This window comes from Haemorhous mexicanus, chromosome 4 (assembly GCF_027477595.1).
Source record: "Haemorhous mexicanus isolate bHaeMex1 chromosome 4, bHaeMex1.pri, whole genome shotgun sequence".
NCBI classification, from domain to species: Eukaryota; Metazoa; Chordata; class Aves; order Passeriformes; family Fringillidae; genus Haemorhous; species Haemorhous mexicanus.
This window is the reverse complement of record NC_082344.1, coordinates 68,730,162-68,757,604: the sequence shown is the minus strand read 5'-3', so window position 1 is coordinate 68,757,604 and position 27,443 is coordinate 68,730,162. Positions and strand designations below refer to the sequence as shown.

Here is a 27,443-nt window from a genome sequence, read left to right as displayed (position 1 = left end):
GGACAAGGTCCACCTTTTACTCACTATATAAGTACCATACATGAAATTTTGCAAGCAGCCATATAAAGTAGCAGAAACATGATTACTTTCTTTTCTTCACAATGGTTCTTCTAGTCCCATGGACATGTGTATATATAAGGTATTCAGTTATTTATTAAAGCTTCAAATTACAAAATAAATTCAGTATTTTTGAGGGTTTTTTCTGAAATAACTGAAAAATAACTACATGTTATTCACTGTTTTAAAATACCAGCAGATTCTGACTTCTTTCTTGTGCAGACTTCATACTCTTACATATTCTTCATACATTCCCTTCAGCAGACTGAGAGAGTGTGAAGTCATCCTGGGTTGTAAAGAAACAGAGTACATGGTCTGTGTGTTAAAACAGCAGGAGAAGGGAGGGCCTGGAAAAAACAAACAACAGATCTAGCTATTTGATCCAAACTTTGACATGAATCTTGTTCAATGAGGTAGCTCTAAGTTAAAGCAGATTGTTGTTGTCTTCTCCTTGGAAAGGAATTAATTAAATGTCCATTTCCACTTTCTTTCTCCTTTCCCACACCGTAGTCACCATATCCAATCAAATAACAACATAAACCTGATAAAAGGTATGCCATGTGGCTCCTTTTTATCAGGAGTCTCCCACCCCTATTCTGAAAATGCCTGACTGGTTTTTACTAGCCAAGGCAAATCTATTCATTACTGGCTGTCCTCATGTCCTTGTGAAAGGGACACTGGATTCTGTTCCTAAACTATGGTGAAAGCTTTAATGTGTGACAGATTCTAAGGGGATAACTTTGCATTCCTTTTGCTGGTCCATCATCTATGCTTGATATTTCGCTATAAAACAATACAACATTGTTTTTTATCCTTTTATAGTTTCCAGATCATGGGGAAAGCACATCTATTTATCTGTGTGCTTATTTGCATGTTAAAAACTTTCTAGAAAAACTGTGAAAGAAAAGCCAAACATCACAATGCCTATACCATCAAAAATCTAGGACAACTGTAAAATCACTTAACAACCAACCACATTCTTCAATAAAGAAAATGCATTAATGCAAGAAAAAAAGATAAACCACCACAGAAATTATAGCTACAGTAACAGCATTTTTTGTCACTTTTGGAATGCTATTAAAGGCATCCAGAGCATTCACAAAGGTCAATTCCCTAGACGGTTTGCTAACCAAGCTGAAATTATGGGTCCTAGCAGAAATTTGTATAAAAAATGCCATTTGTTTCATAGCATTTTTGCAGAAGCTGTAGCTGTAAGTGTAAGAACCACATCTGAGCATCTGTGAGGAATGAGAACACTGGAAGCCACACTCTAGACAGTTGTAGAAACACTGATGTTATCAGCTGCTGCCCAGAAAGCCATTAGAAAATCTAGTCAGTGTTTTACAGCTTTGATTAGAGATTTGGTTTACAACCAAAATAAATATCAAAAAAACTAGAAATATGGTTGCCTGTACTTCCCTGTATAATGACTTGGCTTTAATGCCTGGAGTGTACCTATTGAATCAACCCCTGATGGAGTGATACCCTGAACATAATTCTCTAATGTTTCTCAAAACCAAAGCCATTGTTTGTCAGCAGTCTGGAAACAGATCCTGCCAATGGTACTGATGTGCCATGGATAATGATGATACTTTTAAGCTGGTCTCTGGACAAGCAACATGTTTCATATGGGCAGGCCTATCAAAGGCCTGATGTCCTGTGCAAAGGATACATCCAGGCAGAACTGTGTAGAAAATCGATACTTGCTTACTTCAGGTCTTTAATCAGGAGTGAAAATGTATGTAAATACTAAGTCAAGCTTTCGGAATCCATCTTGGGACCAGTGTTGTTTCACATCTTCATTAATGACACAGATGAAGGGACTGAGTGCACCCTCAGCACATCTGCAGGTGATCCCAAGCTGGGTGGTGCAGCTGACACACCTGAGGGACAGGACTCCCTCCACAGGGACCTGGACAGCTCGAGAAGTGGCCCGTGGGAATCTCATGGGCTCTAACAAGACCAAGTGCTGGTGCTGCCCCAGGTCAGGGCAGCTCCCAGTGACAGCACAGGCTGGGGATGAGCAGATCCAGAGCAGCCCTGAGAAGGACTTGGGGGTGCTGTGGGTGAGAGGCTGGACATGACCCAGCCATGGGCACTCACAGCCCAGAAACCTCCCTGTCCTGAGCTCAGCCAAAGCACCGTGGGCAGCAGGTGAGGGAGGGGGTTCTGCCCCTCTGCCCCACTCAGGTGAGACCCCACCTGCAGCACTGCTTGCATTCAGCTCTGGGGCCCCACCACAGGAAGGACATAGACCTGTTGGAGCAAGTGCAGAGGAGGCCACCAGGAGGAATGGAGCACCTCTCCTATGAGGAAAGGCTGAGAGAATTGGGATTCTTCAGCCTGGACAAGAGAAGGATTCAGGGTGACCTAACTGGGGTCTTCCAGTACCAGAAGAGAACCCACAAGAAGGATGGAGAGAGACTTTTTACAAGAGCAGGGAGTGACAGGATGAGGAGGGGTGGCTTCAAATGGAAGGAGAGTAGGTTTTTATTATTTATTAGGAAGAAATTCTTTACTGTGAGGATGGTGAGGCATTCACACAGGATGCTTAGAAAAGTTGTGGATGCTCCATCCCTGAAAGAGTTTAAGGCCAGGTGGGATGGAACTCTGAGCAACCTGGTCTAGTGGGAGGTGTCTCTGCCTATGGCAGAGGCTTTGGAACAAGATGATCTTTAAGGTTCCTTCCAATCCAAACCATTCTATGGTTCTGTGGATATAGTGGTTACGGGTATAAGACTTTTTGAGAGATAAGATTATTCTTAGAGAATTTAAATGTACCATGCTCTTTAAGACAATTGTTTTAATTTTAGGACCTGCTCCTGGAAGCAAATACTAACCAGTTCAGGTGTGCAACCATTGAGCCTGAAAAGAAAGAGGTATGGTGCAAAACACATGTTGAAAATTTCCCCAATAGGGAGATGAAATATGACTGGAGTATTTAAAGATATCTTAGAGTATTTAAAAAATATGTTTATTTGGGCTTAAGAATTTTGGGCTATGATTTATAGCTATAGTGTCATTTCACATCCCTATTCCCGCATTTGCCTCTTTGTATGCATAGTGCACAACCCCCTTTTCTTATACTTGTGGATTATAATTTTCCTAATTTTGAGACAAGCAACTTTTCTGTGAAACTGCTCCAACACATCTCCAAACTGGCAATATTTCTCTAAATCCACATATTATTTTTCCATTAACTTTGATGCCACAGAGCAGCCAAGCTGAGGGACTAATGGTCCTGTTCATACAGAATCCTTGATTTGGTTGATTCCCAGTTCACAGTTAAGTCACCAATCTGTGTATGTAATATATTCATTTCAGCATCAGTGCTGCATATTCTATTCACTGTGTTCATCCCCATGATACCAGACAGTTTCACATCAGAATCTATAGCTAACATCATTAAATTAATAAGCATCAGTAGAATTCTACCACTAATTAATAATTCCATGAAGTGTGTTTGACAACCTATTTTGTCCTCTCAGTATCTATTTCAGTTAAAAGATGAATATATTCATATATATGTAAGTAATATTTCATAGTCAAAGAAAGAATCACTGTTACTTCTTAGCATTATTTAGTCAATATTTGGACTTACCTTTGAATGTTCATATTCCCACTAGGTGGGTGTACCTAGCAAGGTTTTGTGTATATTCCAATTCCAAAATATGTAGAATTTTCTACTCTCCAAAGAATATTTGATGAATATTAATAAATTACTTTGATTAATACCTAATATCTTTTGCTGAGTAATTGAAAATTTGTTTCTGAAATGAAATAATGTATTTTTTGTTTGAACTACAGAACACACATGACAGTATGGAGAGTAAACCAGTGTTCAAGGCTCAAAAGATCCAAAGCAAGGTGAGTAACCTCTAAGGAACTGTTGTCAAATGTACTTGCAATTTGACACAAGTACAAATCTTGTCATAATGGAAATTCAACTTGAATCCGTGTTTTTACACTAAGGTCTTTGGCCAGGAGCATGGGATGGACTGGGTCTATGGTTCATAGATTTTGTCCTATGCACCATTAATAATCCACAAAGACATGGTCAGGGAGTGACAAGAGCAGGGCTACTCCATGATGGAAGAGAAAGAACGAGCCAAAGGTGATGAAAGCACAGGCAGTGCCCTCACCATGCAGGACACACTGCCTGAATGTGAGGAGCTTGGTGGCAGTGATGGGTTCTGCTGATAGCAAGTCACCCTTGGACAAAACAAGGCAACAAGTCAGGTCTGGGATCCACCCAGAAGTCCAGTCAGGAGACAAAGCTACAACAGCAACTGAGGTCAGGAGACAGAAATGGAGAGACAACCAGGAGTAGAAGAATTCCCAGCATAATGGAAACAGAAACCCATTTCTGAGTCTAACTGGGGCTCCCAGACCTGTGAGTGGAGGTCCTGGGTGAGACTGGTCAGGGACATCAAAACCTTTTGGTTCCCTGAGGTAAATTGTGTGTAGTTGCACAATGTAACCATATTGTCTTAAAAGTGTTTTCAGTTACAAAGGGAGAAGATTTTACATAAAATAGTATGAAATGAGAATTGTCCCCAGCAAAGAAAGAATTGTGAAACCTTGGTTTAAGAACTCAGCATAAGGACAGAACAATCTTGCATCAGTACATCACTGTTTCAAAATGAGATCCTAAAGAATGCTGAGCAATCATTCCAGCTAATGACTGTCTGATACACAATATACAATCAGGCTGGGTGCTTGCCTTGTTTCCTTCAGACACATACTGAGGTCATGAAATCCACTATCCTGATTGCTTCTCTTGTAGAATTTTCAAGGGTCAGAGAATTGTAAACATGAGAAAAGAGCTGTACAGCTTTAGCAGTGGAACACATGAAAACTCACATTGATGTTTCTGCAATAACTGCACTACAGATTATCTTCAGTTTTTTATTGTTCAATCTGGCACCTTTCATTTGTTTCAAGTTCTTATACAGAATAATTTCAGCTGTGCTTGTATTGTGGTTTCAAATATCTTGTGAGCAGGTCTGCCTACTCCTTAAAACCATGTATTTATCTACAGCTCATAAACACAGTGAAAAGATTGATTCTTCACTTGGGGGACTGGGCATCTGGCAAGTATTTCTAAGGCCTGTCTGGCATTTATCACACGCTGAAGTTATCTTTAGTAACAGTATCAGCTACTCAGTCTGCTTGCTTACAGTCCAGCAGCATTTAAATTACAGTAAGGTAATAAGATCCTAGTTCATTTTGCACAAAAAGAAAGAGAAAAAAACCCAAACCAGGAAACATTTACATAGTTAAAACAAACACATATGACGTGTAAATACGTGGGCTCAGTTCAAAACTGTATATTCCATTGCCCTTTCTGATAATATAAAATAACAAAACTTTAGTGCAGACTAACAAGAGTCAAGCCATCTGCCTAAATTGCATTAAGAAAAATATGGATCTGGCATCCTCTGGCATTGATTAGGGCCACTAAAACTTGCTGGTATCTCCTCTAGATGCATAAACAGTTTTATCTTGTCTAAACACATTTGCCTTAAGGTTGGTTAGGTGATATTCAAGATGCTGCTGTAACTTTCAAACAGAGATAGGCATATTGTTATTGACTTTTAAAATACTTCCTATTCCTGTTGCCTTCCTGCCTGTGCCACTCTCTGAGTAGAGAAATAATAAGAGGATGGTTTATCCAAGATATATATATATATAGATATATATAGATATAGATATAGATGTAGATATAGATATAGATATAATTTTAATCTATCTTCAAATTAATGAAATTATATAATGTCTTTACCAACTAGTATTTTGCTTTCCTCTTTTTAGAATACCCACAGTATATGAAATATTTTATTTTAGAGACATATATTATGTGCAGCAGCAATTATTTGTCTTGCTGTTCCAAAGTATTTTTTTATCATTTTCACTGAGAGAATGAGACAAATGCATCATCACTCTGTCTCAGTCTGCCTCTTGCTCATATCATATTTGCTTTTTACATATTTATTGGTTTTGGTGAGTTGTTGCATGTTCATTAGGTGGCAATAGAGAATACGATATTTTCCCACAAGAATTAGTGCTCTGTAATTTTCCCACTTACTTCCATTTTCTCATCTTGAAAAAAGGGAAGATATCTCACAACAGGAAGAGAATTAGTAAAATTCAGAACTTCCTTGATACTATATGACATAGAAGAATCTATTCAGTTATTTTACTTACACCTGCCTGCACGTGTCTTGGGAGTCCTAGTTATTTCAACTATATTGCCATATTTCTGTTTCATTGTCAGTCAGATTTCTGGTCAATAAACTGTGAAACTGAAGTTTAAGGTATTTCCATAAATAATCATTATTAGTTCAGTTCTCTATCCAAATTATAGTTGGTAAATACAGAACATGAAATCTGTATACACAGAAAACTGTAAAAAGTATAGAAACATCTACATGTGTCAGAAAATGTCTAAGGAAACATTTTATACACAGTACAGGCATAAGATACAAACTGTTCTTACAATGCAGAAGGCATTGAGATGTGTTGAGATGTAGATCAAAAAGTAGAACATCATTGGGCATTAAGAAGTCATAGTAAGTAAAAAAGAGAAATAAAATACATTGGTTTGGATTCTTTTCCAAAATTCTTCAAGTTATCATCATTTTGTCAAGAAACTGACAGGTAATTAATTTCTTTGCATTAAAATATGCTATCTGTGTAAAAACAGTAATTTTACTTAGTGAATTCTAGGTGATGGAATGTGTTTGCTATCCTCAACCTACCTAATTAATATAATTTATAACACATGCTTTTTCCAGTTATGTATTTCAGGAGACTTCAGTTCATGTTTCTGCATACAATATTTGCAGTATGTAGCTTGAGTGATTCTGTGCATCTGTTTCTCAGCTACTCATTAAGTTCTTCATTTGGAATTTAAATATATATTTGAATTCTGAACACAGAACTTGTCTGGACTTAAGTCAAACATGTTATGATTAAGCTTTGTTTTCTGCAGGAATGATCCCAGTTCTTATGTCAGCAGCACTGCTTTGCCTTGGTTCAGATCAGGTCCCTTGCATGTGTCTGCAAAGGTGACCCATTTTCTCTGAACACCCTACAGAGAAATTGATCCTTTCCTCCCTCAGTATTTAGAAGTTGTCTGGGAGTCAGTCTTAACACAATACTTTGAAGAGTTAACACAGCAGCCACAGGATCTTGTCCAAGTTACACCTCGAGGCCTAAAAGTCACTGAGAACTGTTCTTCACTTCTACTGTCTAGAAAATGGATATGGCAATGGATGATTCCAGTTGTCTTGGAAACACTTCTACATTGTAACAGTGATTATTTATAAAATGCTTCCAAGATCTCCCTATGAAAGGTGCCACTTTTGTTTCACTTCACTGTTCTGGCTCACTGAACATCTTTCAGAGAGGCAGTTTATTGTCTTTGTCCAAAACAGATCAAATCCTTTTGCACAGCATGTATGAGCACTGGAAAATATGAAAGGAAGTGAAGACATTCTATGGGATTTGACATGGTCCAAGACTGATCACAAATTTATAATCCACTTGGGGGACTTTGCTGATTTCTTAAGCAGCTTGAGTGGTTTATGAACAGCATGCAATTTCATTGTGAATGTCAGATTAATGCTAGATGAATGCTTTAACCAAAATTTATGCTGTCTTGGGTCAATTTATTTAACCCACTGAGATGTTTTTATACTCTGTTTCATGGTTTACATTACTAACTATGGAATATACATTCCCTTTCTTGACAGATTGACAATATACCCATTAAATTAAACACAGCAGCTATTTTGAGGGAGGGTGCCCTCTACCAGCGGAAATTGGAAGAGGAGCTCAAAAGGTAGGACCACGCTCCACCTAAGATTGCTTTTCACATCCCTGGATTTAGGATATGAGCCACATCAAAAATAATTAAGTAGATTCCAGGTAAACGAAACTAATGGATCTGTTTTAGGGCTTTCTATTCTATAAAAACAGTAGACAAAGGAAGAGAGAAGTGGATTGAAGTGGATTGAAGAAAAGTCTACAGTAAAGTAATACTTTTTGTGTAGATGCTGTACAGTGTTGCTGTGTTCTGATTTAGCACTCCGGCTTGTGTCCACTTGCAAAATCCAACAGCTATCACTTTTATATTTATTCCAATCCTCCAGACTAAATAATGACATGAATACACATCTATTTCTGTGTCCTTTGTAGAAGATGCATCCATATTAAGCCAAATAATTTCATGTATCTCCATTTTCTTCAGTGGTTGTGGTCAACTACATGCCAAGTTTGATACTTGAACTTGTTTATATGTACATAAAAATACCTGTCCATTTCTATCACAGTAAGATATAGCACACTAAGAATGTGCTGTTCCTTAAAGCAAGATAAGCCAAGAGCTGAGAGTGACAGCAGGACATGTAGGAACAGTGTCCTTACTGACAGCAGCTCCACAGTCCCCTGGCAGGCAGCAGGACAGATTCAGGGACAGGCAGCAGGGTCAGCCAAGGGTCCTACAAGAGTCCAAAGGGACGAGTCTGGGCCAAGGTCCAGCCAGGAAACCAAGCCAAGAAGGCAGAGTCAACTTGGCCCCCAGCTGGGTGCAGGCTGATCTAGGGAGTAGCTTAGGCAAGGACCAAGGCTGTTAACCCAGGCTTAAATGTGTCTCCTGGGAAGAAACTACACACATACCAACTAGGACTTTTCAGAGCTCTTCCTCACACAGTTCTTTTCACTTCAGTCCCATCCAGTGTCAGACAGTCACACTGCAGCAGAGCTGTCTTTGAACACAAGCACTGAATCCAGGGTGGTGGGGAAGGGAGGTAATAAGAGGTTGCAGGTCCTTTTGTGCATTTAGCACTCTAAGAAACCTTGACATAAGGATTCCTCCTCCTCCAGCAATGCAGGTTATCAGAGGATGTTTACTAGGGAAAAGGTGACTCCTGGATGGCCACTGAAGGTTGTGTTCTGCACTTAAAATCATATAACATTTTCACTAAAAAACTTCACAAAGATAAAACTTATATCATGTTATCCTGCTTTAGTATTACTTCTAATCCACCTGGCTTAGCAGGCTAAGCACTAAATATTGATAGCATTTTAAGTCCCGGAAAGACTGTTTAAGTTTGGATTTGATCTTTGGACCAAACAGTATTGGTTCATGCATCAGGATTTTAACAGGTAGATATTAAACATCACTCAGGTTCTGTTATCAGCTATTCACATCTATTGAGGTTCTTCCATATTACATATGCTACTCTAGCTGGCAGAATTTCTTCCACTCAGCAAAGGAATAGTTCCCTGTAACTTGACACTATTTTATCTTACTGAGTTTTAATCTTCAGCTGCATTTAAGACAAACAGATATATATATAGAAAGAGATAAATATATATAGATAGATATATATAGAGATAGATGTATCACATGTAAATGCATTGGGGAGCAGCAGTACGAGGCAATTCACTCTATGTTTGTGTCTCTGCCCTAGTTACTGGCTCATTCCCTCCTCTGCTGCAGGACTTTCATGGGCCTGCCCCAGGGCTTTGCTATGTTTTTCTCTCTCAGCTGAGCACAAAAAATAGGGATGTGACTTTGTTTAAGAGCTGAATACTTCTTTCCCTCATTACAGCAGTATTATTTAATTAACAAAATACAAAACAGAAATAGTGTTAAGCAGAAGTTTTTTGTTCTCTGTGTTAAAGAGGACAAGAAGATTGTTAAAAAGGAAAGATATTTGTTCTTTCTACCTCTAAGCAAAGCAGTCCTCTGAGAAAATGTACATCCTTTTACCTGATTCTCTCTGCTCCTTATGAGAATCCATACATAGCTAAAGTTTGCCCTCTCTTGGGACTTTGTTTTACTGAAAACTTTCAGGTCCTCGCTCTCCAGTCTGGCTTTCTCAGGCTTTACACATAGTAGGAACACCTCTTAGACTGGAATTAAAAAATATCTGTCAAATGACTTTGTGATTACTGCCTTTTTTCTCTGCAGAGATCAAACACTTTCTATCAAAGGTTATGGAAATGCTTTACAAACCAAGGCAGGGCTACAAAGCCAGATCCCTGAAATAGTATACTCCTTTTTTCTCTCTTGCAGAGTTGAAAATTTGCAACAAGGGGCTGGAGACTCATCTGAATTCTTGGAATGGCAGAAACAGATGCGTGGAAAAGATTTGGAAGATCAACTGGCTGAAATAGAGTGTAGAAGGCTTCAAGGAAAACTGAGTTATGAAGAGGCAGTTCTAGCCCATCAGAATGTAACCCAAGAAAATAAGAAGAAAGCTGGTCTATTGAGAGAAGAGGTAATACATACAGGAATGCTCAAATTTTGCTGATTTCCAATCTGTGCAAATTATAGCACAGATGATACCTGCTATTAGAGGTGTGAAATTCTGTGCAGTGTCTTTACTCACTGGAGTCTGCAAAAAAGGAAAAAGACGGCTCTAACTTCCAGATACAGAAATGCTTATACATGAAAGTACTTTTTACAAGTTTTTTTTTTTATTTGATTAACACTTATGAAGTAAATTGAATAAAAGCAGAAGGTCAAAAAATGCTTCCCTAAATTCTGTCAGTATGCAAATCCTTTTTGAACAAATACTGAGATACTAAGCACCATTAGCATTGAAATCAACAATATATAACTGATTTCTTCATCTTGTTAAAATGAGAGCCCCAAATATGAAAGTATTTGTTTTCCTAAACTGATATAATTCAATTTACTACGTACTATCTGACACATCTAGATTTCTCTTAGGTAAAAATTCAGACAGACAGCCCTCTTTGGATCCATCTGTATGGAAAACTGCATATTTATGCCAAGAAATATTTTCACACTGTTTTAAATCTGGCAAATCACAGTTTCTCAAAATCACTGCTAGATCTTTTTGTTATTTTCACAACTCACATTACATTTTCCCAGTGCTTTTCTTATAAACTAAACAGGTGATCAAGAATCACCAAATACTACAGATTTTAAACTTTTCATAGCCACCATCACATTCTTTTCTATTTCTCCAGTTTGTTGCTATGCCCTGTAGGCCAGTACCTGTCTCTTAACCATCTTGCAAATGTCAGTGCAGTGTCTCAGCAACATAAAATGAGACCACAAATGTACAAAATTTTCATAAAGACAATGTTATAAAAGGAAAATTTGCTTAATGAGTTTCTTTTCTGTTCTATAATACCTTTCAATCTTTTCTGGCATTGAGTCTTCATGTTTGTTTAGAGAGACTATAGCAAGAACTTAAAGTGAACCCTAGTGTACAACTGAACATAGTATAATTGCTCATACTCATTCCAAAAGTATTGCAATTGTTATATTCACTTCAACTTCAGAGCATATGTGTTTTATTTGTTAGCAGAAATGTCTCAAAAGGAATAGATTTGGGGATGTGCAAATAAGACTTGCTCTAACCCAACCAATTCCACATAGCTCCCTTTGCTTATCAACAAGCAGAGCATGTCATCCACAGGCAGATCTCCAGGTATTCACCAACGTTCAGCTGTCATACTGACCTGCTTCCTTCTTTAAAACTCTGGTCTTTCATCTAAAACAGGAAGAGCAACAAGGAATCTAGTCTGAGAAAATAAATTTTCCTGCTTCTTTTTCCTTTCCTCTGACAAAGAAAGGAACATGGTACCCGAAAACGGACTTGACATTACAGAGCTGCGACTTGGGCCCAAGAAGTTCCTGCAGGCACACAACTAGCAGTATATTAGATTGGCACACTTCTTGCTATCTCACAACCTGATCCAGAAATGACTCCTTCTGTCTGCTCTTGGAAACATGTAGGAGGGAATTATAGAAAGCAGCGGTACAAATGTCATGCAGGGCAGTTCCGTGTAAATAAAACACAGAGAGGGGAGCTTAAATCTGGGACTCTTTCTTGTCCCCAGCCATTGTCCTTTTCTACCTTTGTGGATGATGTAACAGTTTGAATCCAATTTTCCTTACCCTGTTTCAATGATTTGAGGCACTCAGATTACCACTTAGCAGGAGTTGTATTCACCTGTTTGTTTGTGATTTAGAAAGCAGAGCTGATGCACCTGTATGCAGAGAAACGTCTACAGGAACAGAAAGAAATGAAAGAGCTGGTGGAACAGGTCATGGAAGGACACAAGAATGTAAAGCAAGTAAAAGCAAAGATCCAGGAATACAAACAACAGATAGGTATATATATTGCCAGAAAAATGAGAGGTGATGCTAAATATCCCCAAACTACTTCATCTTTCTTTTAGTGGGCCAATTACAATTTTTACAGAAGGGAAAGTGAAATTGAGGGAAAGATCCAGGCTATACGTTCCCATGAATGTATGAATATGAATTCAGAAACCAGCTGGCAATGGGCAGATCGGAAATTCTAAGCTACTGGTCATGGGAATTACTCTTAGTTTAAACAGGAGATATATATCACTAATGTTCTGCAACCAGCTTCCCTTCTACCCAAAAGTAGCACATGTTAATGACTCTACTTTTTTGTCAAATGCAGACTTCTCTGCTTGTGTATCTCCATACTTGTATTCATAAGGATTGAGGCAGGCAAAGAGTGTTAGTCACTCCAAAATGGACTAGCAGAGCCTACCAGCCTTTGCAATTCAATCATTTCTAGGATATACATAGCTCAGAAAACTATGAATAGTTTCTATTTTATAATATCCTTTTATTAAGTAATGAAACAGTATGTACAAATGAGAACAGAAATTACAAAGCAGTAATTCAAAGTGTCTGTGTATGTATATAGTACATTTATGTGCTGAATAGAAGGATAGATGGTGGAGGTGGGAAGTACTCATTTGTTTCTTTAATGATTCCTCCCACCAATACCAGACTGTTCCCTCAAGTACCTTTAGATCAGTATTATTGTCATTATTCATTAATGCATATGAATTTTCCTCCAGATGGACTACTTGTTAAAATAGGCAAACAGCTAACTGAGATTAATTCTTATCTTTCAGTTCAGCAGGTTTGTGAAGAAAGTGGAGAACTCCTCCGGCAAGCTTTAGAAGAACAGGAGGAGAAGAACAGGAAAAGATATGAACTAATTCAACAAATACGAGCGCTTGAGTCTACACCTAGCATCAGACACAAGATTGTTGATTTAACAGAGGTAAGCTCAAAAGGAAAAACTACTGTTTTTACATAAATATGTGCTGGATATGTTTCACACATTCAGAGGGATTGTGTACTGCAGGTATATCACAGTCTGGATGGATGAAGTACAGAGTGACCCCACACATGTCGTATTTTGTCATATTGTATGACAAAAGTTAGATATGAAATGGAACATTGACAAAGTCTATAAAATAAAATTTTATCAAGAAGAATATTCTCATGGCAAGTGAAATCTTAGTCCTCTTGAACCTTCTTTGAATTTTGCCAATGGGATCTGGGTTTCCCAATATCTTACATAAAGAGTCTGGACAGTGATTACAAGATGTTCTGTGCATCTTCACAAATTCAAAGATTTGTCAGTCAGGGTAAGAACTGAATCAACACCAAGTTTGGACTCATGTATACTTAGTTATATTGCAGTGGTGATGGCCATGGTAATTAGCAAGACTGATTTCCTCCGCTTTCAAAACTGTCAACATTCAGGTATATGAAAGAGATTGTCAAGAGAACCCAAAACCTTCTGAGCTATTACAATTCTGTGTAAATTACTTGTGTGTGTAAGTCTAGAATTTATAATAACTGTATTAACTGTATCTCAAACTTCTTGGACTTGCTGTTGATGCACAACAACTCATATGCCTGGGATTGGGCTCTGCAATGCCCAGACTTAGGCAGCACCCAGGAATCCCTTATTTGTTAACTTAATCAGAAGAAGATTAGCAGATTGGACATAAGGAATACATTTTTTACAATAAATGTGATGAACCACTGGCACAGGTTGCCCAGAGGAGTTTTGGATGCCCCTTCCCTGGAAGTGTTCAAGGCTGGGCTGGATGGGGCTTGAAGCAAACTGGTTAGGAGAATGTTCATTGCCATGGCAGGGCTTTTGGACTAGCTGGTCTTTAAGGTCCCTTCCAACTCAAATTGTCCTGTGATTCTGTATCACAGCTTCACTGTTTCATTCTAGTGACTATTACAGTCGCACTCTAGTGAATTGGCACACTTTTGGTGATAGCTTACCCTGGTTTTCTTTCTACAAAAGACTTTTTCAGACTTAGTGCAATTAAGTATTTGTCCATAAAACTCCCATTCACTCTCCTAATTTTTAAAGTACCAGTTCTTCCCTTCATGGTACTTTAGTTGCTTGAATACCAGCAGTATCTACTGCATGAGTGTAGAACTTTTCTTATTTTAGGAACTACTTCACTGGCTTCACTGAGCATTTTTGAAATGCAGACACTCAAAACATTCAGCTTCTACCACTCTATGCCTCAAGCAAATTCTCTTTCCTAGACATGTTTGATGTCATGCTCAAACACTACCACTGATAGATATAGATAGATAGATAGATAGATAGATAGATAGATTAGATAGATAGATATAGAGATATAGATAGATATAGAGATATAGACATATATATCCTGTTGCAAAACATTTCCCTCTCACTTCCTGTGAATACAACTCTATGGTCAGTTCAAGTTTAATGCTGGACTTGAAAGAAAGGAAAAGTATATGTAAGAGCAAGGGCCAAAACTGAAAGCCTTCACAAAGCTGTTTGGAAATGATCCATCTTCGTTTGCAAACAAAGTGTAGAAGTCTCTCTTTAGATCTTAGCATCTCATTATCATTCACACTGCAAAGTGGCTATTAAAAAGCCTTCATTAAACATTCAGGTTCAAGTATTTTAAATTTGGGCATTAGGATCTGAATTTTCTGTGTGTGAAGCATTGCTTAGTCCTAATATTTTCAGATAAAACCAGTAGATACCATTATAGATCAAATGCATACTTTGGAAATAGATAAATACAGAAAATGCATATTCTTAGTGTAAAGTCTGTTCTGGCTTCACGCATTTAAAAAAATTAGTTTTACACATTTTAAAAATTCAAAAGTCTAATTAAAACTAAAAGTCAAGTAGATTTTTTTGAGATCAAATATATTGTATTTATGATTAATCTTCTATCTATTTCTCAATGCTTTTTCTTTAAACATTTTATGAAAGATATGCTCTAGATTTTAAAACCAGTTTTTAAATACCAGTTAGTTTAGGACCATCCCTATATTTCTGGAAATCAGGATATATTCAGCATGAATTGGAACACAATCAAAATATTCTGGTTTTACTCATTTACTCTCCCCTTGGTATTTACAGTGTTATTTAAACCTGTATTTTGTGCTCTCTAGACTGGTGGCCATGGTTTATTTGGTGAAATGTCAGTAGTGGAACTACGTGAACGCCTCGCCCTACTCAAGGAAGCACAGAAGGCAGCAGAGGAAGAGAAGAGAGATCAGATAATTCATGAAAAACAAGCTAAGGAACAACTTATTCTAGACAAACTGAACCAGATTTCCCAATTCAGAGCAGAACTTGGACGAGCAGCTGCTTTCAAGTCAGTATAAAACAGCATGTGACATTTAAGACATTGCAACTTTGTTAATATTTTGCCAGCCCTTGAGGAGAAGAACAAGTAGAGAGCAAAATACAGGCCTTCTGTACTTTTGTCAAGGATTACACTGGGGCCAAAATTTCCTTTTAATTCTTGAAAATAATTTTAATCAGATTTAACAAATCTTTTTCATCATTTATGGTTGAAGACATTCCATAGGCTAGTGTTGACAGTATTGCCCCAGGATTCAGAACCAATAATATAAATTTAGCAAGAAGTTTTGCCTTTCTTCTGTTCCTTTTCAGCTAATCAGAACTAATTTGATGGTATTAGAATCATTCTAGCTTGACACTTAAAGTTGTTTCCCATTCTCATCTAAACCAATATTAGAGCTGTATTTTTCTTCCTTGAATTTCATCTGTAATGTTAAAAGGAAGGTCTTATTCTAGAAGTTAAAAATATTTTAGGAAGATTTTTGATGGCAATAATGAGCTATAAATTAAATACATTATAGTGCCAGATCAAAACGAAGTTCTTTGCTTACAGGCTGAGCAAATTCTGCATTCATGACTAATATTTATTATTCATTATCAAATTTATAAATCATTGTCATAAAGGATACATAACCTTCACAGATGCTTCACAAATGCTGAAGACAAGTCCCTTCCACAAGGGTTTTAAAATCTAAGTTAAAGCTATTTACAAATAAAGCTGAGTAGGAAGAAAGCCTGTGTAAAAGTATACAACATGGCACATCTCTTGATCTTATACCATTTTTACTGCATCTTAAATATTTGCCACTTTTTTCTTTCAAATTGTCTTTTATCTTTTCCCTTTTGTGGCTTTGAGAGATAAGTCCTTGTCTGTCATATTTATTTTGCAAACTGATGTTCAGGCTGACATCCAGAAGGCATATTCTATCAGGCTACAAACACATGTTTTTAGACATGTCTTAGATTCACATTTATTGCCAAAGGTGGCTTCTCAAAGTTCAATTCACGTTAATCATTTATCATCCAATTCTACATCCCAGTTACAGAAGGCAATATTGATGTATTCCTTTAGTTTTCACTTTTCTCAGCTGTAATTTGGTTTGTTGCTGATAGCCAGTCTCCAAAGACTAGGGTTTTACTATGTTAGTACTTGAGAAGATAGTTTAATGTATTTAATGAATCAATAACTGCAGCTGCAGTGGATTAACTCCACAGAGCAGTGACCTTCTTTTCTATGGCATGTATCAAGAAAAGATTTTAAGACTTAAGAACCTGAAATGGAGTTGGAGCTAGAAATATACTCTCATTGCTAAACACTCAGTATTGTGAAAGCCTGTGGGAATAATTCAAGCTACTGCTTTCCACTAGAGAGGCAAACTAAGCATTAAGAACTTGTGTACTACATAAAACCTGTTTAACTGGTACCTGCCTAAAGAATCATCTGTTCTAGATGTGCAGTCTGTGAATTTTGTATAGGGCTGGGTTCCTTTAAACTAGACTCTTTGGCTTAATTCAGAACTAAAACTGTTCTGATCCTGAAATAAGCTGGACTTGAATGAGAAGCTTTGATTCACTTTTTGTTCTGTCATTTGAAATGCTTTTTAGAACAGACCAACATGCCAAAGATAGTAGAATCCAAATTAAATTATACACTAAATTTCAAGCCTCTGACTCAATCAGTCAATCTGGTCAGATTCTTGGTAAGTTATACAGTAATTTTAATGGAGCCCTGTCTGCTTTCTAAATAAAGAAATATAATGTTTCATTATGGATGTTAGAAGGCATTTTCCTTCATGGTTCCTAGGCAATTTATGTATGTATACAATTTATGTATATGTTGGAAGTAATTCCTATAAAAAGGCATCATCATAGTACACCAAAAATGTTGTTCTTTGGGAGTGTATTTCATGCATTTTCATACAGAATCCAAATCTCTGGTGTTATTTTTGTTAATACAGAAATATGGCATGCTGGCCATGGCATTTACAAATGCTAGACACTTTCATGCAGTTTTTATTTCTCTCAGTAGAAACTATGAGGCTTTGTGTATTAAACCTTATTTGCAGATCTTGAATCCTGAAATACCTCTCAAACCAGTGTGAGTGATTAATTGTTTGGGTTCTATTCTTGATATGCTGCACAGAAGGTGTAAAAAGCTGATTTTTATGTTTACAGAATTGATTCATCATTATAGGGATAGAATAGCAAATCTTACCAATGGTCCTCAGAAGTTAGCCTTATGTGTCAATATAAAATTATGTGTTACATCCTAAATTGCATTATGTTGAAGGCTACTACTAATCAGCTAAAGTATGGCAGCTAAACTATGCTAAACACCTGCTTTAGTGACAGCTGGAGTTTAATCAGGTCCCTACCAAGCAGGTTCCTTTCAATAACATTCACAGTCATTCATCAACACAAAAGAAGCACATTGTGCAAGCATTTAATGAGCTATATTAAACAAAATAGGAAATGGAACATGAAAAATTACAGAGACATTGGCCTTTAATAGATTGCAAGCCGTGACATCTATCACAGCAGTGGCTTTGTGAGTGCTTGCACAATGGTACATATACTGGACATCCCTTTAATTGCTAGAATTTCACACAGCTTGAAAATCAGCACTGTCATTTGAAGTGGACAAGCAACTCTGCCCTCAGCTTTCAAACTCAAGCACCAGCAGATTTGTGTGTGTTTGAATTCAAGCTAATGTACTCAAGTTACATGCCTGTGTACTTGAGATACAACTCCCTTTCATTCCAGTGAGGGACGTGTGTTACTGCAATCAATCTAATGCCCTAAGAATCACACTAAAGTTCAAACCAGTTGGCCTGAGGCTCCCTCCATCCACATTATCTGTGGTTTGGGGGGAGAGTTACTTTGTGCTGGATTCAAGGTCTGGGACTGCAAGCTCTCACCCTTCACATGGTTTAAAGCTGTCAGAGGAGAGAACAGCACTGATTCTCCCTGACTTCCTTGTGTGTGAGGAAGATGTACAGACTCCCACCAAGTCAAGAGTTCCCTGGATCCCCATCTCCCACTGCGGTAACACTGTGGCACGCTGGACTCCCAGCACTGCATTACAAATGATGATGTGTTTGCCAAGATGGCAGAGCAATCATTTCTCTCCCTGCCACTGCCAGGGCTCAAATCTCTCCCTGACAAGGGGCATAAACCACACACACTGAGAGAAAAGTAACCCCTCTTTCTTGGCCTGAGCTGGGGAAGGGTGGGCATAGTGTGAAGGCAGCCAGAGCAGGAAAAGGAGGAGAAGGAGAAGAAGGAAGAGGAGGTAATGAGTTCTTCACTATCATTGAAACAAAAGGGAGAAATTTATCAGTAATGATGGATCATAAATATGAAGATGTGAATAGAAGCTGTAAAAAAAAGACAGGCTTTTCTCAATGGTGATCATTGAGGGGACAAGAGGACTATCAGGAAACACTTTTTACTGTGGAGATGACCAAGCATTGGCACAGATTGTTGAGAGAGGTGGTAGAGTCTCCATCCTTGGAGGTGTTCAAAAGCCATCTGGACACAGACCAGGGCACTCAGCTCAAGGTGGCTCTGCTTAAGCAGATGGGGTGGTCAAGATGACCCCCAGAGGTCCCTTCCAGACTCAGCCATTCTGTGATTCAGTGACTGAACTTTGATTATGCAACTTCAAAATTTTTACTTCACATGAGGAAAACACTGTTATGAATAACAATCATTTTCCCACATGAAATTAGGTGCTTAATAAGTTAATTTTTTTGGAAGGGAGCCAGATTTTGAGTGCTTAAATCACTCACATTTGTACAAAACAGTAATCAGTCTAATAGTGTTGTATTCTTTAATGTCAAAATAGTGACTGCCTTAATAGTGAACTGTTAACCATTAGACACATTCACTTTGCTAACTGCAGTAACTTAGAATTATATGGTGTAGGACAGAAAAAGGCAAGGTACTGTGAAGTATAGACAGCCCTACTCACTGAGGCTATGAGAAACTTTTTTTTTTTAATATTGTTACTTGCTCTATAAGCAATTCTGCTTTTAAAAAAAATTTTGTGTTTTTGCACAAGACTCCATTTTGTAAGGTGAGCTTATAAATACAGTCCTAGCCGCCTAGAATGGTCAAGTGGTCATTTTTACTCAACCTCCTACAAATATTGAGTCAGTTAAGAGCTGACTACATCTCTTACACACATCTATCTCTTTGTACTTTTGATTCAAAGCTTTGAAAATGTAAATGAAGAGCCAAATATAGATTATAGGAGGAAACCTCTGTGCAAATCTTCAAATTCCCCATTTTTTAAATATAGCTGAGAAGAATTTTCATAAATTATCACATCATTTTCTATTGATCTGGAGAGGATTTTTCTGTGTACTAGCCCATTCTGACTGGCTGTTACCTTACTTCCTTAGGAAATACATGATATGAGGTGACAGAGATCATAAGAGGTTTTTCTATCCTGAGCCCTCAAAGTTCTCAACTGATGACAGAAAAACAGAATTTTAAAATTTCTTTTTTCATTCTTTCCTCTCTGAGTTTCTGTTATGATATGGTGTGATATCTGAAAATCTATGGGATTGGCAGCTTTTTGGAATAGTGTAGATGACTGGCACAAGACTACATTTAGAAGAGGAATGAATATTACTCTGGAAATAAGCAACTATTTACAACGTCAATATAGAAGCAGCTGCTGCTGCTTCCTGATGTTAAACCCCTTGCTATATTTCCTTTAATTGTATTTAAAAGAATCTGGATTTGCATGTAAGGAAAGATTTTGTTGTTTATTCTCACGGACAAGATTTAATAATCAAGTATTTACTTAAAACTGTACTGTTATATTCTCCTAAATCCTTTGGAATGCAATGCCTTCATACAGTGCAAATAGAAATAAATCATGTCCTCAATTAGATTAAGTGATAGCACACAATTTTTAGATTTACAATATAGTGTTAAAAATTAATCTTAGTGTAGCAGAGTATATCCCAGTCTTAAAGAGGATAAGGAAACATTATCCTAACCAGATAGCTTGACACACAGAGCAGAGGGGTTCAGGGAGAGTCTCAGGAAAAGTAATTGGAAATGAGAAGCCAAACTTAACTGTGTCCCCTACTTAGAGTTCACAGTCACATTTCAGAATGTGACACAGGTCATATTTCCCCTTCATCCAGTTTCTAAGGATTTGGGGACCTCTAGTCTGGAATGACTGCAGAAGAAAACTTGTTATCACAGAGAGTTTCCTATAAGCAGAGATAAAGCTAACAGGGCAGGCAAAAGCCATCTCTCCCAAGATGAAAGAAGTGTTTAGATCCTTGGATCCTTGATACAGACACTTTTTAAAGGCAAATTGGTGGGTTTAGCATCAGAAGGTACTTCTTCCTTCTTCCCCATCTGCCAGCTTCTTGAGAAGTGTGTCTTGTACTGAAACCACCCAAGATATAAGGAAAGAGTTCAGTTGTAAAATATTTCTTTTCAAAAGGCAACTTGTCTGTAAAACTAGTCCTGCCACTGACAGAATGACACCTACAGAATCAGTGGACAGTGCCCCAGTGCACTCTGCTCTGGGTCATTTGGAGTCTTTATTTGGTTTCCAATAAAAGCAACTGTCATGTTGCACCACTGCAACATAAAAAGACATTTTATAAAACTATCCTTTGCCAGCTGCTCCTAGCAGATCTAACATGACTATACAATTGTGTACATTCCTTGGAAGATCTGACACTTCCTTTAGCTCTGAATTTAGCAAAAGAATCATACATCTGCTCATGACATAATATTAACTCCACAATTTGATCTTACTAAGCTAAATTCGAGGGCACTGTTGAATAAAAGAGAAAGTTGGATATTAAGTGAGTCACTCTGTAACAGGGTGTAACCTACAAGTTTTGAGTACATTGGGCCAATTGGGTGAAAGTATGTAAAACCAGATAAAATGTAAATTCCAGGGGACAGAAAATTGGCTACAATAGAAGGGAGGGAAAGGAAGACTATCCAATAATGTCTTTGGTATGCCTTATTTTTAGGCTGCACATGCTGATATCAATTTATGCTCACACAGAGCAAGTAACCTTAATTAATACATCACCATCCTATTGATTCTGTATCTGGGCATTGGGATTACACAGAAAAAAAAGTCTTTTATTTGCCAAGGAGTACAGCAATCAAGATGAATACTAATGATCATATAAGGCAAACTCCATAGTTCACACAAGCAAAGAGCTGTAGTATTATCCCAGGTTTTGCACATTTTTTTCCTAAAGAATGTCATGCCAGGCTTGGAATACTTAAGATATTGTCATCATGGCATCCTGTGGGAAAAAATTATTTGATGTGGTTTAGTAATGCTGTTCTGTAAATAACAAGAGGCAAATTGTGAGTATCACATGCAAGTTATATTTATATGATTTAAATCTCTTTTGAGTCTAACTGGTTCTCAGAAGCAAGAGCAAATTCATTATTACCAAGGTAATGTGTGCTCAATGGACTTATTCTGTGGGATGATAATATTTTACCTTCTCATTGTTTCTTTTTGACTTTTCAGGCAAGAAGAAAAGAAAAAATCCCAGTCTGGTGAAAGGCCTATGAAAGATGAACGCATTTTAAACCTGCAGAACAAGATTGCAGAAAAAATAATGGAGCGTAAAAAGCAAGCAGGACTCTTGAAGATTAGCCCCCAGAAAACCAGAATTGTGTCAAGCAAGGTCTGGTTATTACATAAGGAGAAAAGATCTGCAATAGACCTGCTGTTCACAGACCTTTGCTCAACTGCCAGCACTGGCAAGGGGGCAGAGGCAGATGGTGCCATACATGGCTGGCAATAACAACACCCTGCCCCCTGCCTAGGCACATTTCTCCAGCCGTGGCCTTGACCTCACCTTCTTTTCACACATTCTGCTGTCACAGAGTAGGACTCATCCATGCAACACCTGCCTTCCCTCTCTTACCACCACACACTCATCCCATAAAGACAGCATCTTACCCCATCTCCACCTCTTGTCTTTCCCAGCTTCCTATCACACACATCCCATCACACCATACTGGGATGCTCAGTGCCCCTCTCCCACCCAAGGCATGTTACAGTTTATCATTCCCATGGTTTTGTGGAGAGTTGCAGCAATCTTAAACTGGCAACCCACTCTGCTTACTTTTCTGTTCATCATGCCAAGTTTGATGGTAACAAGTTTCCCAATCATGTGAGCCAACAAACTGTGTAGTCAGCCAGCAGGATTATCAAATAGAAGTTTAGTGCATTTGCTAAAGAGAACACTGTATCACCTGCAGTCTGATAATCTCTCTGTCCTTCCTGCAGGATTCTTTTCAATGGAACCATTGGAAAGAACTGGAAGAGAGTCGGGAAAGACAATTCAGAATCCTTCAGCATGGTTTTATGGACAGAGAAGCAGTTCAGAAAAGGGAGCTCATTGCAGCAGCAAGAAGTGGAGCCAAAGCCTGTATACTGCGCTCTGATCTAAAATAAAATACATTTGGAACAAATTCAGGCCTGCTGGAAATATCCCAGTGTACCTATTACCTACAAGGTTGAGTTTTATTCTTTATTTCACCTTTACAGTGTGATTAGAAAAATGTGGTCTTACAGGCACAATAGAATAAAAACGGGGTGGGGGGGGGAGTTAATTTTTTATGTTCTTTTATAATGATAAAATGATTAATTATATAATGATTTTTTTCTGCTAGAATCAAAAGCTTTAAGAAATTGAAACTTTATCATCAGAGCTCCTACAGCATAATGGCAAATATCTGTGTAAGAATGTCAAGAACTGTATTTCTGGTTTGTATACTATGCCATGGTTTGTGACACTCATTTTTCCAAAAGAATAAAAATGAGGGCAAACCCCAAGGAATATTTGTTTACATCATGCATCTTTTCAGAAGGCATGGTCAGCCCAAGTTCCTAACACGTCCTCTTACATGACAGTAACTATGTAAGAGGGTTGCCAGTTTCAACATTGCTTTAGAGGATGAGGGAAAAACTGTTTAGAAGGTTTAGAGGAGGTGAAAGCCTCTACAAGTCAGAGTCTGGATTCACTGACCCAGGCAGGCCGTTCCTCTATTTGCAGACGTAAATTTCTTCAGTCTTAAAACAGTAAAAGGAGAACATAACATTGATCTCTTTAGGGAGCTGCTTCCAGAAAAAGTAAAAATTCTTTTACTCACCTAGAAGATAATTTGCCCTCTGACAATTTCTATACTATGTACAACAGCCTTTAAATCACAAAACTTATCCAGGCACAAAGCCAAGGAAGATATAAATCAAAATTAAAATCTGCTCAGCATTAGGACTATATAAGGTATTTTTATTTTAACTCAATGCCAATTATTAAGTGTTTAATTATGGGTATTGCAAATATTTAAATTGAAGGAGACTGTCACTGACATTAGAGTAAGGCAGCTGCTTCTAATGCTCTCACAACATTGCATTTTTCACTTTTTATTGCAGGAGGTCTAATGGAATTCTTTTATTGCCATCTAGCTGTGAAGATCACTTCCACAACCCACAAGCTGATAAAATGTGCTGTATTTTTCACTCCAAGTAAATGCTCTAGTAGTCCACAAAGGCAATGCAGGCAGGGCTCATGCTCCAGAGCAAGAGTTAAGGAACACAGGAGAGTGAAAAGAAGGAATCATAGAAGAAGAACTACATAGAAAAGGAACTATGATACCATGTCTAGTACAGTATTGTATATCTTTAAATTACATACCCTTGGTGGCAGGGAGTTTGTCTTCCTTTGTGGTTGTTCAGCATTCTTTTGTACTGCATTCCAGAGCAACAAAGCTAGCTGGTGACTCTTAACACCTTGATTTTCCAGAAGCCAGCAATTAACAGCTGACACTCATGCTCTAGGATATTGCATGGCTGAACAGTTCTCAAACCTTTTCATAAGAATTTTTAAAAGGAAAAAAAATAAAAAAACATCATTACGCAGATATTGAGATAGTGGAAATTTCAAATCCCTGTCACACTGCAGGCTTCTTCCCCTGTGATTTTGGACCAAGTTTTCAAAATTCTTATTGAATTGCAATCAAACTGGTTCAGAATTATTTCCTTCCCCATATTTTCTTTGCTCTCAAATGAAAGGACTGAGGAATAGAAGAATCTCAATAATCCAGCTGTGGAATTTTTGCCTTCAGAGATCACAAATAGCCCAATTACTACTTTGGGATCTGATGCATAAAGTCATCTTCAGAATCAACATTTTGAGGAATGTAAAAGAATATGTTTTGAAGAAAATACCAATATATTCCTATATTGGTATTTTTGTATCAATATAGCCTATTGATTTTTCGGTGATGGCAGGCCTTGCAGCAGAATACACAGAATAACATAAAAAAATACCACCTTGCTCCTGACAAATGTGTATAACTTGATGCTGAACACAACAGATCCTATCCAGAACCACTCTGCCCTGGCTTCTAGAGCACATTTCCTAGTATTCCTGTGTGGTAATGGAAACCTGAGGTGAGCAATGCAGAGCAATCAAAGGTCTGGTGAGACTTGTTAGCCTTGTGTTACAAAAGCAGCTGCAATGGCACTGGAGGCAGGTGAGCTGTGAAGGCACACAGCTCACTGAGACTTGCTGCCTCAGCTGGTGCCTGTGGCAGGGACCATACACCACCTGCTGCAGCCACACACAGATAACTGAGGGAGCAACAGCCTCTACACTTGCTTCACAAAACTGCAGGTGGATGAATAATTCATGATTCACTCATTTACACATTTGTTACACCATTTGCAGCCAAGAAGAGGTGCCTGAGTGAACAAGGCTGACTCTGAAATCATCCATCAAAACAGAGTAACAAAATCAGAGGTTGCACCTGTCTGATCATAGTGACAGACTCGTAAGGAAACATTTACCGTGCTGGAAGCTGCAGATTCAGAGATCTCTCGTGTTTCAGCACAAGCAGACAGACCACATGTCCTAGAGTGACGTTAGGATGCTTGTATCCCCATTCGTGTGTGCTGTTTATGCTGGATATTATGTTCTGTGCCTTCAAGACTGGCTCTGTAGAGTGAAAGTTTTGTTTTGGTTTCTTATCAGCCACTCCTCCACGGCTGGCGGGACACACAGACGGGGCAGTACATGGTGCTGCTTTTGCTTTTTGCTTGGCTTTTGTTCTTGCTTCTGCTTTGCTCCTGCTTTGCTCTTGTTTTTTGCTTCTGCTCATTAGTTAGTTTAGCTGAGCAGTCTGAATTTTCCCTGGACTGTTTCTCCTTTCCCTTTTTTTGGACCTACTCAAACCTGCTCTGGACTGGACCTGAGAAACACCAAGAGTTTGCACCTCGTGGCTGCAGCAGCTGCCCCAGGGCTGGAGGGACTGATAACAGAGCAACCCCCCCAAGAGAGACTTTCTGAATTCATCATCTTTTTCAGAGTGGTGAGAGAGTGGTGTCACCTGGTATTGCTCATTTTCTGTGCTGGGGGGTGCTGTGCCTGTTAAATAAACAGGTTCTTTCTACTTCTCTCAAAGGAATCCTTCCTGAACCAGTTCAGGAGAGAGGCCGTGTGGGTTTGCTTTCTGGAGGGGCCCCCTTTGGAGGTTTTCTCCCAAATTTGCCCTAAACCAGGACACCACAGAAGCCTTCACGTGCCACTGAGGAGTTGAAGGAGGTTTAACAAAGCCCAGATTACCTGAGAAAGACCAAAGCGTTTTGCCATGTGACAGGCACTGGACACAGGGTGCTCCCCACTCAGGTACCATGGTCACTGCTGGTGGCATTTGGCTCCCTCTTCCACATCAGCCTCAGGAACAAGGGAAAGCTCACACTTAGTGACTGCCATGCCAGGCAATCCAAACTGCCCTAGAGAACACAGATGCTTTATTATTGAAATGAAATTAAAGACACAGAGATGGTTATGTTGGGATGGCAGGGAAAAAAATACCTAGTACAAATCTCCAGCACTCCTCCCCCAGAGGAGGAGAAGGAAAGACAAATCACTAGTGGATGCTCCCAGTTCATCTAGAAACAGCCAAATTGCCAGGTACAGGGCAGTAAATCCAGAAAAGGACAGCTGTTTACTGTGCTAAGGTAAAACTGCTGGAGAAAACCCTTTTTGATAGTGAGGTGAGGACTTTGAAACACCTCTGCAGGTGTATATGAATTAAACATTGGATCTGGAGTAATTATTCCATGGGTAAGAGGTAACTATCTCCCACACTCATAGCTCTGATGAATTTTGCTCAGTTCTTTGGAAACACACTGAGAAAAATAATTTATTCACAGAGAGGGTGATTTGATATTGGAATGGACTGTCCAGGGAGGTGGTGGAGTCCCTATCCCTGGGGGTGTTTAAGGAAAGACTGGACATGGCCATGGTCTTGTCAGTGAAAATCAAGAATAAAACTCCTTAACATCAATACACCGTTAAGAAGCAGGCATTACTTTAGTACAATGCCAGATGCACAGAGGGTAACTTGGCCTAATGTGCATGCCTGGCTGAAGATGATATATGTGTTTATGAGCCAGAGATCACAGAATATGCTGAGTTGGAAGGGACCCACAAGGATCATTGAGCTCACTTCCTGGCCCTGCACAGCACCTTCCCCAAGAATCACATCATGTGAGTGTCCTGAGAGCCATGGTCCAAGCACTCCTTGAACTCTGTCAGGCTGGTGCTGTGACCACTTCCCTGGAAGCCTGTTCCACTGCCCAACCATCCCCTGGGTGAGGAACCTTTTTCTAATATTCAACCTAAACCTCCCCTGATACAACTTCAGGCCATTCCCTCGGGTCCTGTCACTCATCACAGAGCGGAGATCAGTGTCTGTCCCTCCTATTCCCCTCCTGAGGAAGTTGTAACTGCACTGAGGTCTCTGTCTTCTCAGGCTCCTCTTCTCCAGGCTGAACAGGCCAAGTGCCCTCAGCTGCTCCTCACACGGCTTTCCCTCAAG

The 27,443-nt window shown here is 38.7% G+C and overlaps 1 protein-coding gene across 1 annotated transcript in view; it reads left to right on the top strand.

Moving 5' to 3' along the window:
• CFAP99 (cilia and flagella associated protein 99) overlaps positions 1–23,155 on the top strand; it is a 49,843-nt gene extending 26,688 nt beyond the window's left edge. Inside the window, exons 7-15 of the mRNA XM_059845311.1 lie at positions 2,871–2,936; positions 3,865–3,924; positions 7,815–7,903; positions 10,145–10,349; positions 12,079–12,220; positions 13,006–13,157; positions 15,347–15,552; positions 22,075–22,234; positions 22,843–23,155. Coding sequence (XP_059701294.1) covers positions 2,871–2,936; positions 3,865–3,924; positions 7,815–7,903; positions 10,145–10,349; positions 12,079–12,220; positions 13,006–13,157; positions 15,347–15,552; positions 22,075–22,234; positions 22,843–23,010 — 1,248 coding nt within the window. The 3' untranslated portion in view covers positions 23,011–23,155. The remainder of the gene's footprint in view (positions 1–2,870; positions 2,937–3,864; positions 3,925–7,814; positions 7,904–10,144; positions 10,350–12,078; positions 12,221–13,005; positions 13,158–15,346; positions 15,553–22,074; positions 22,235–22,842) is intronic.
• Positions 23,156–27,443: the final 4,288 nt, after the last annotated feature.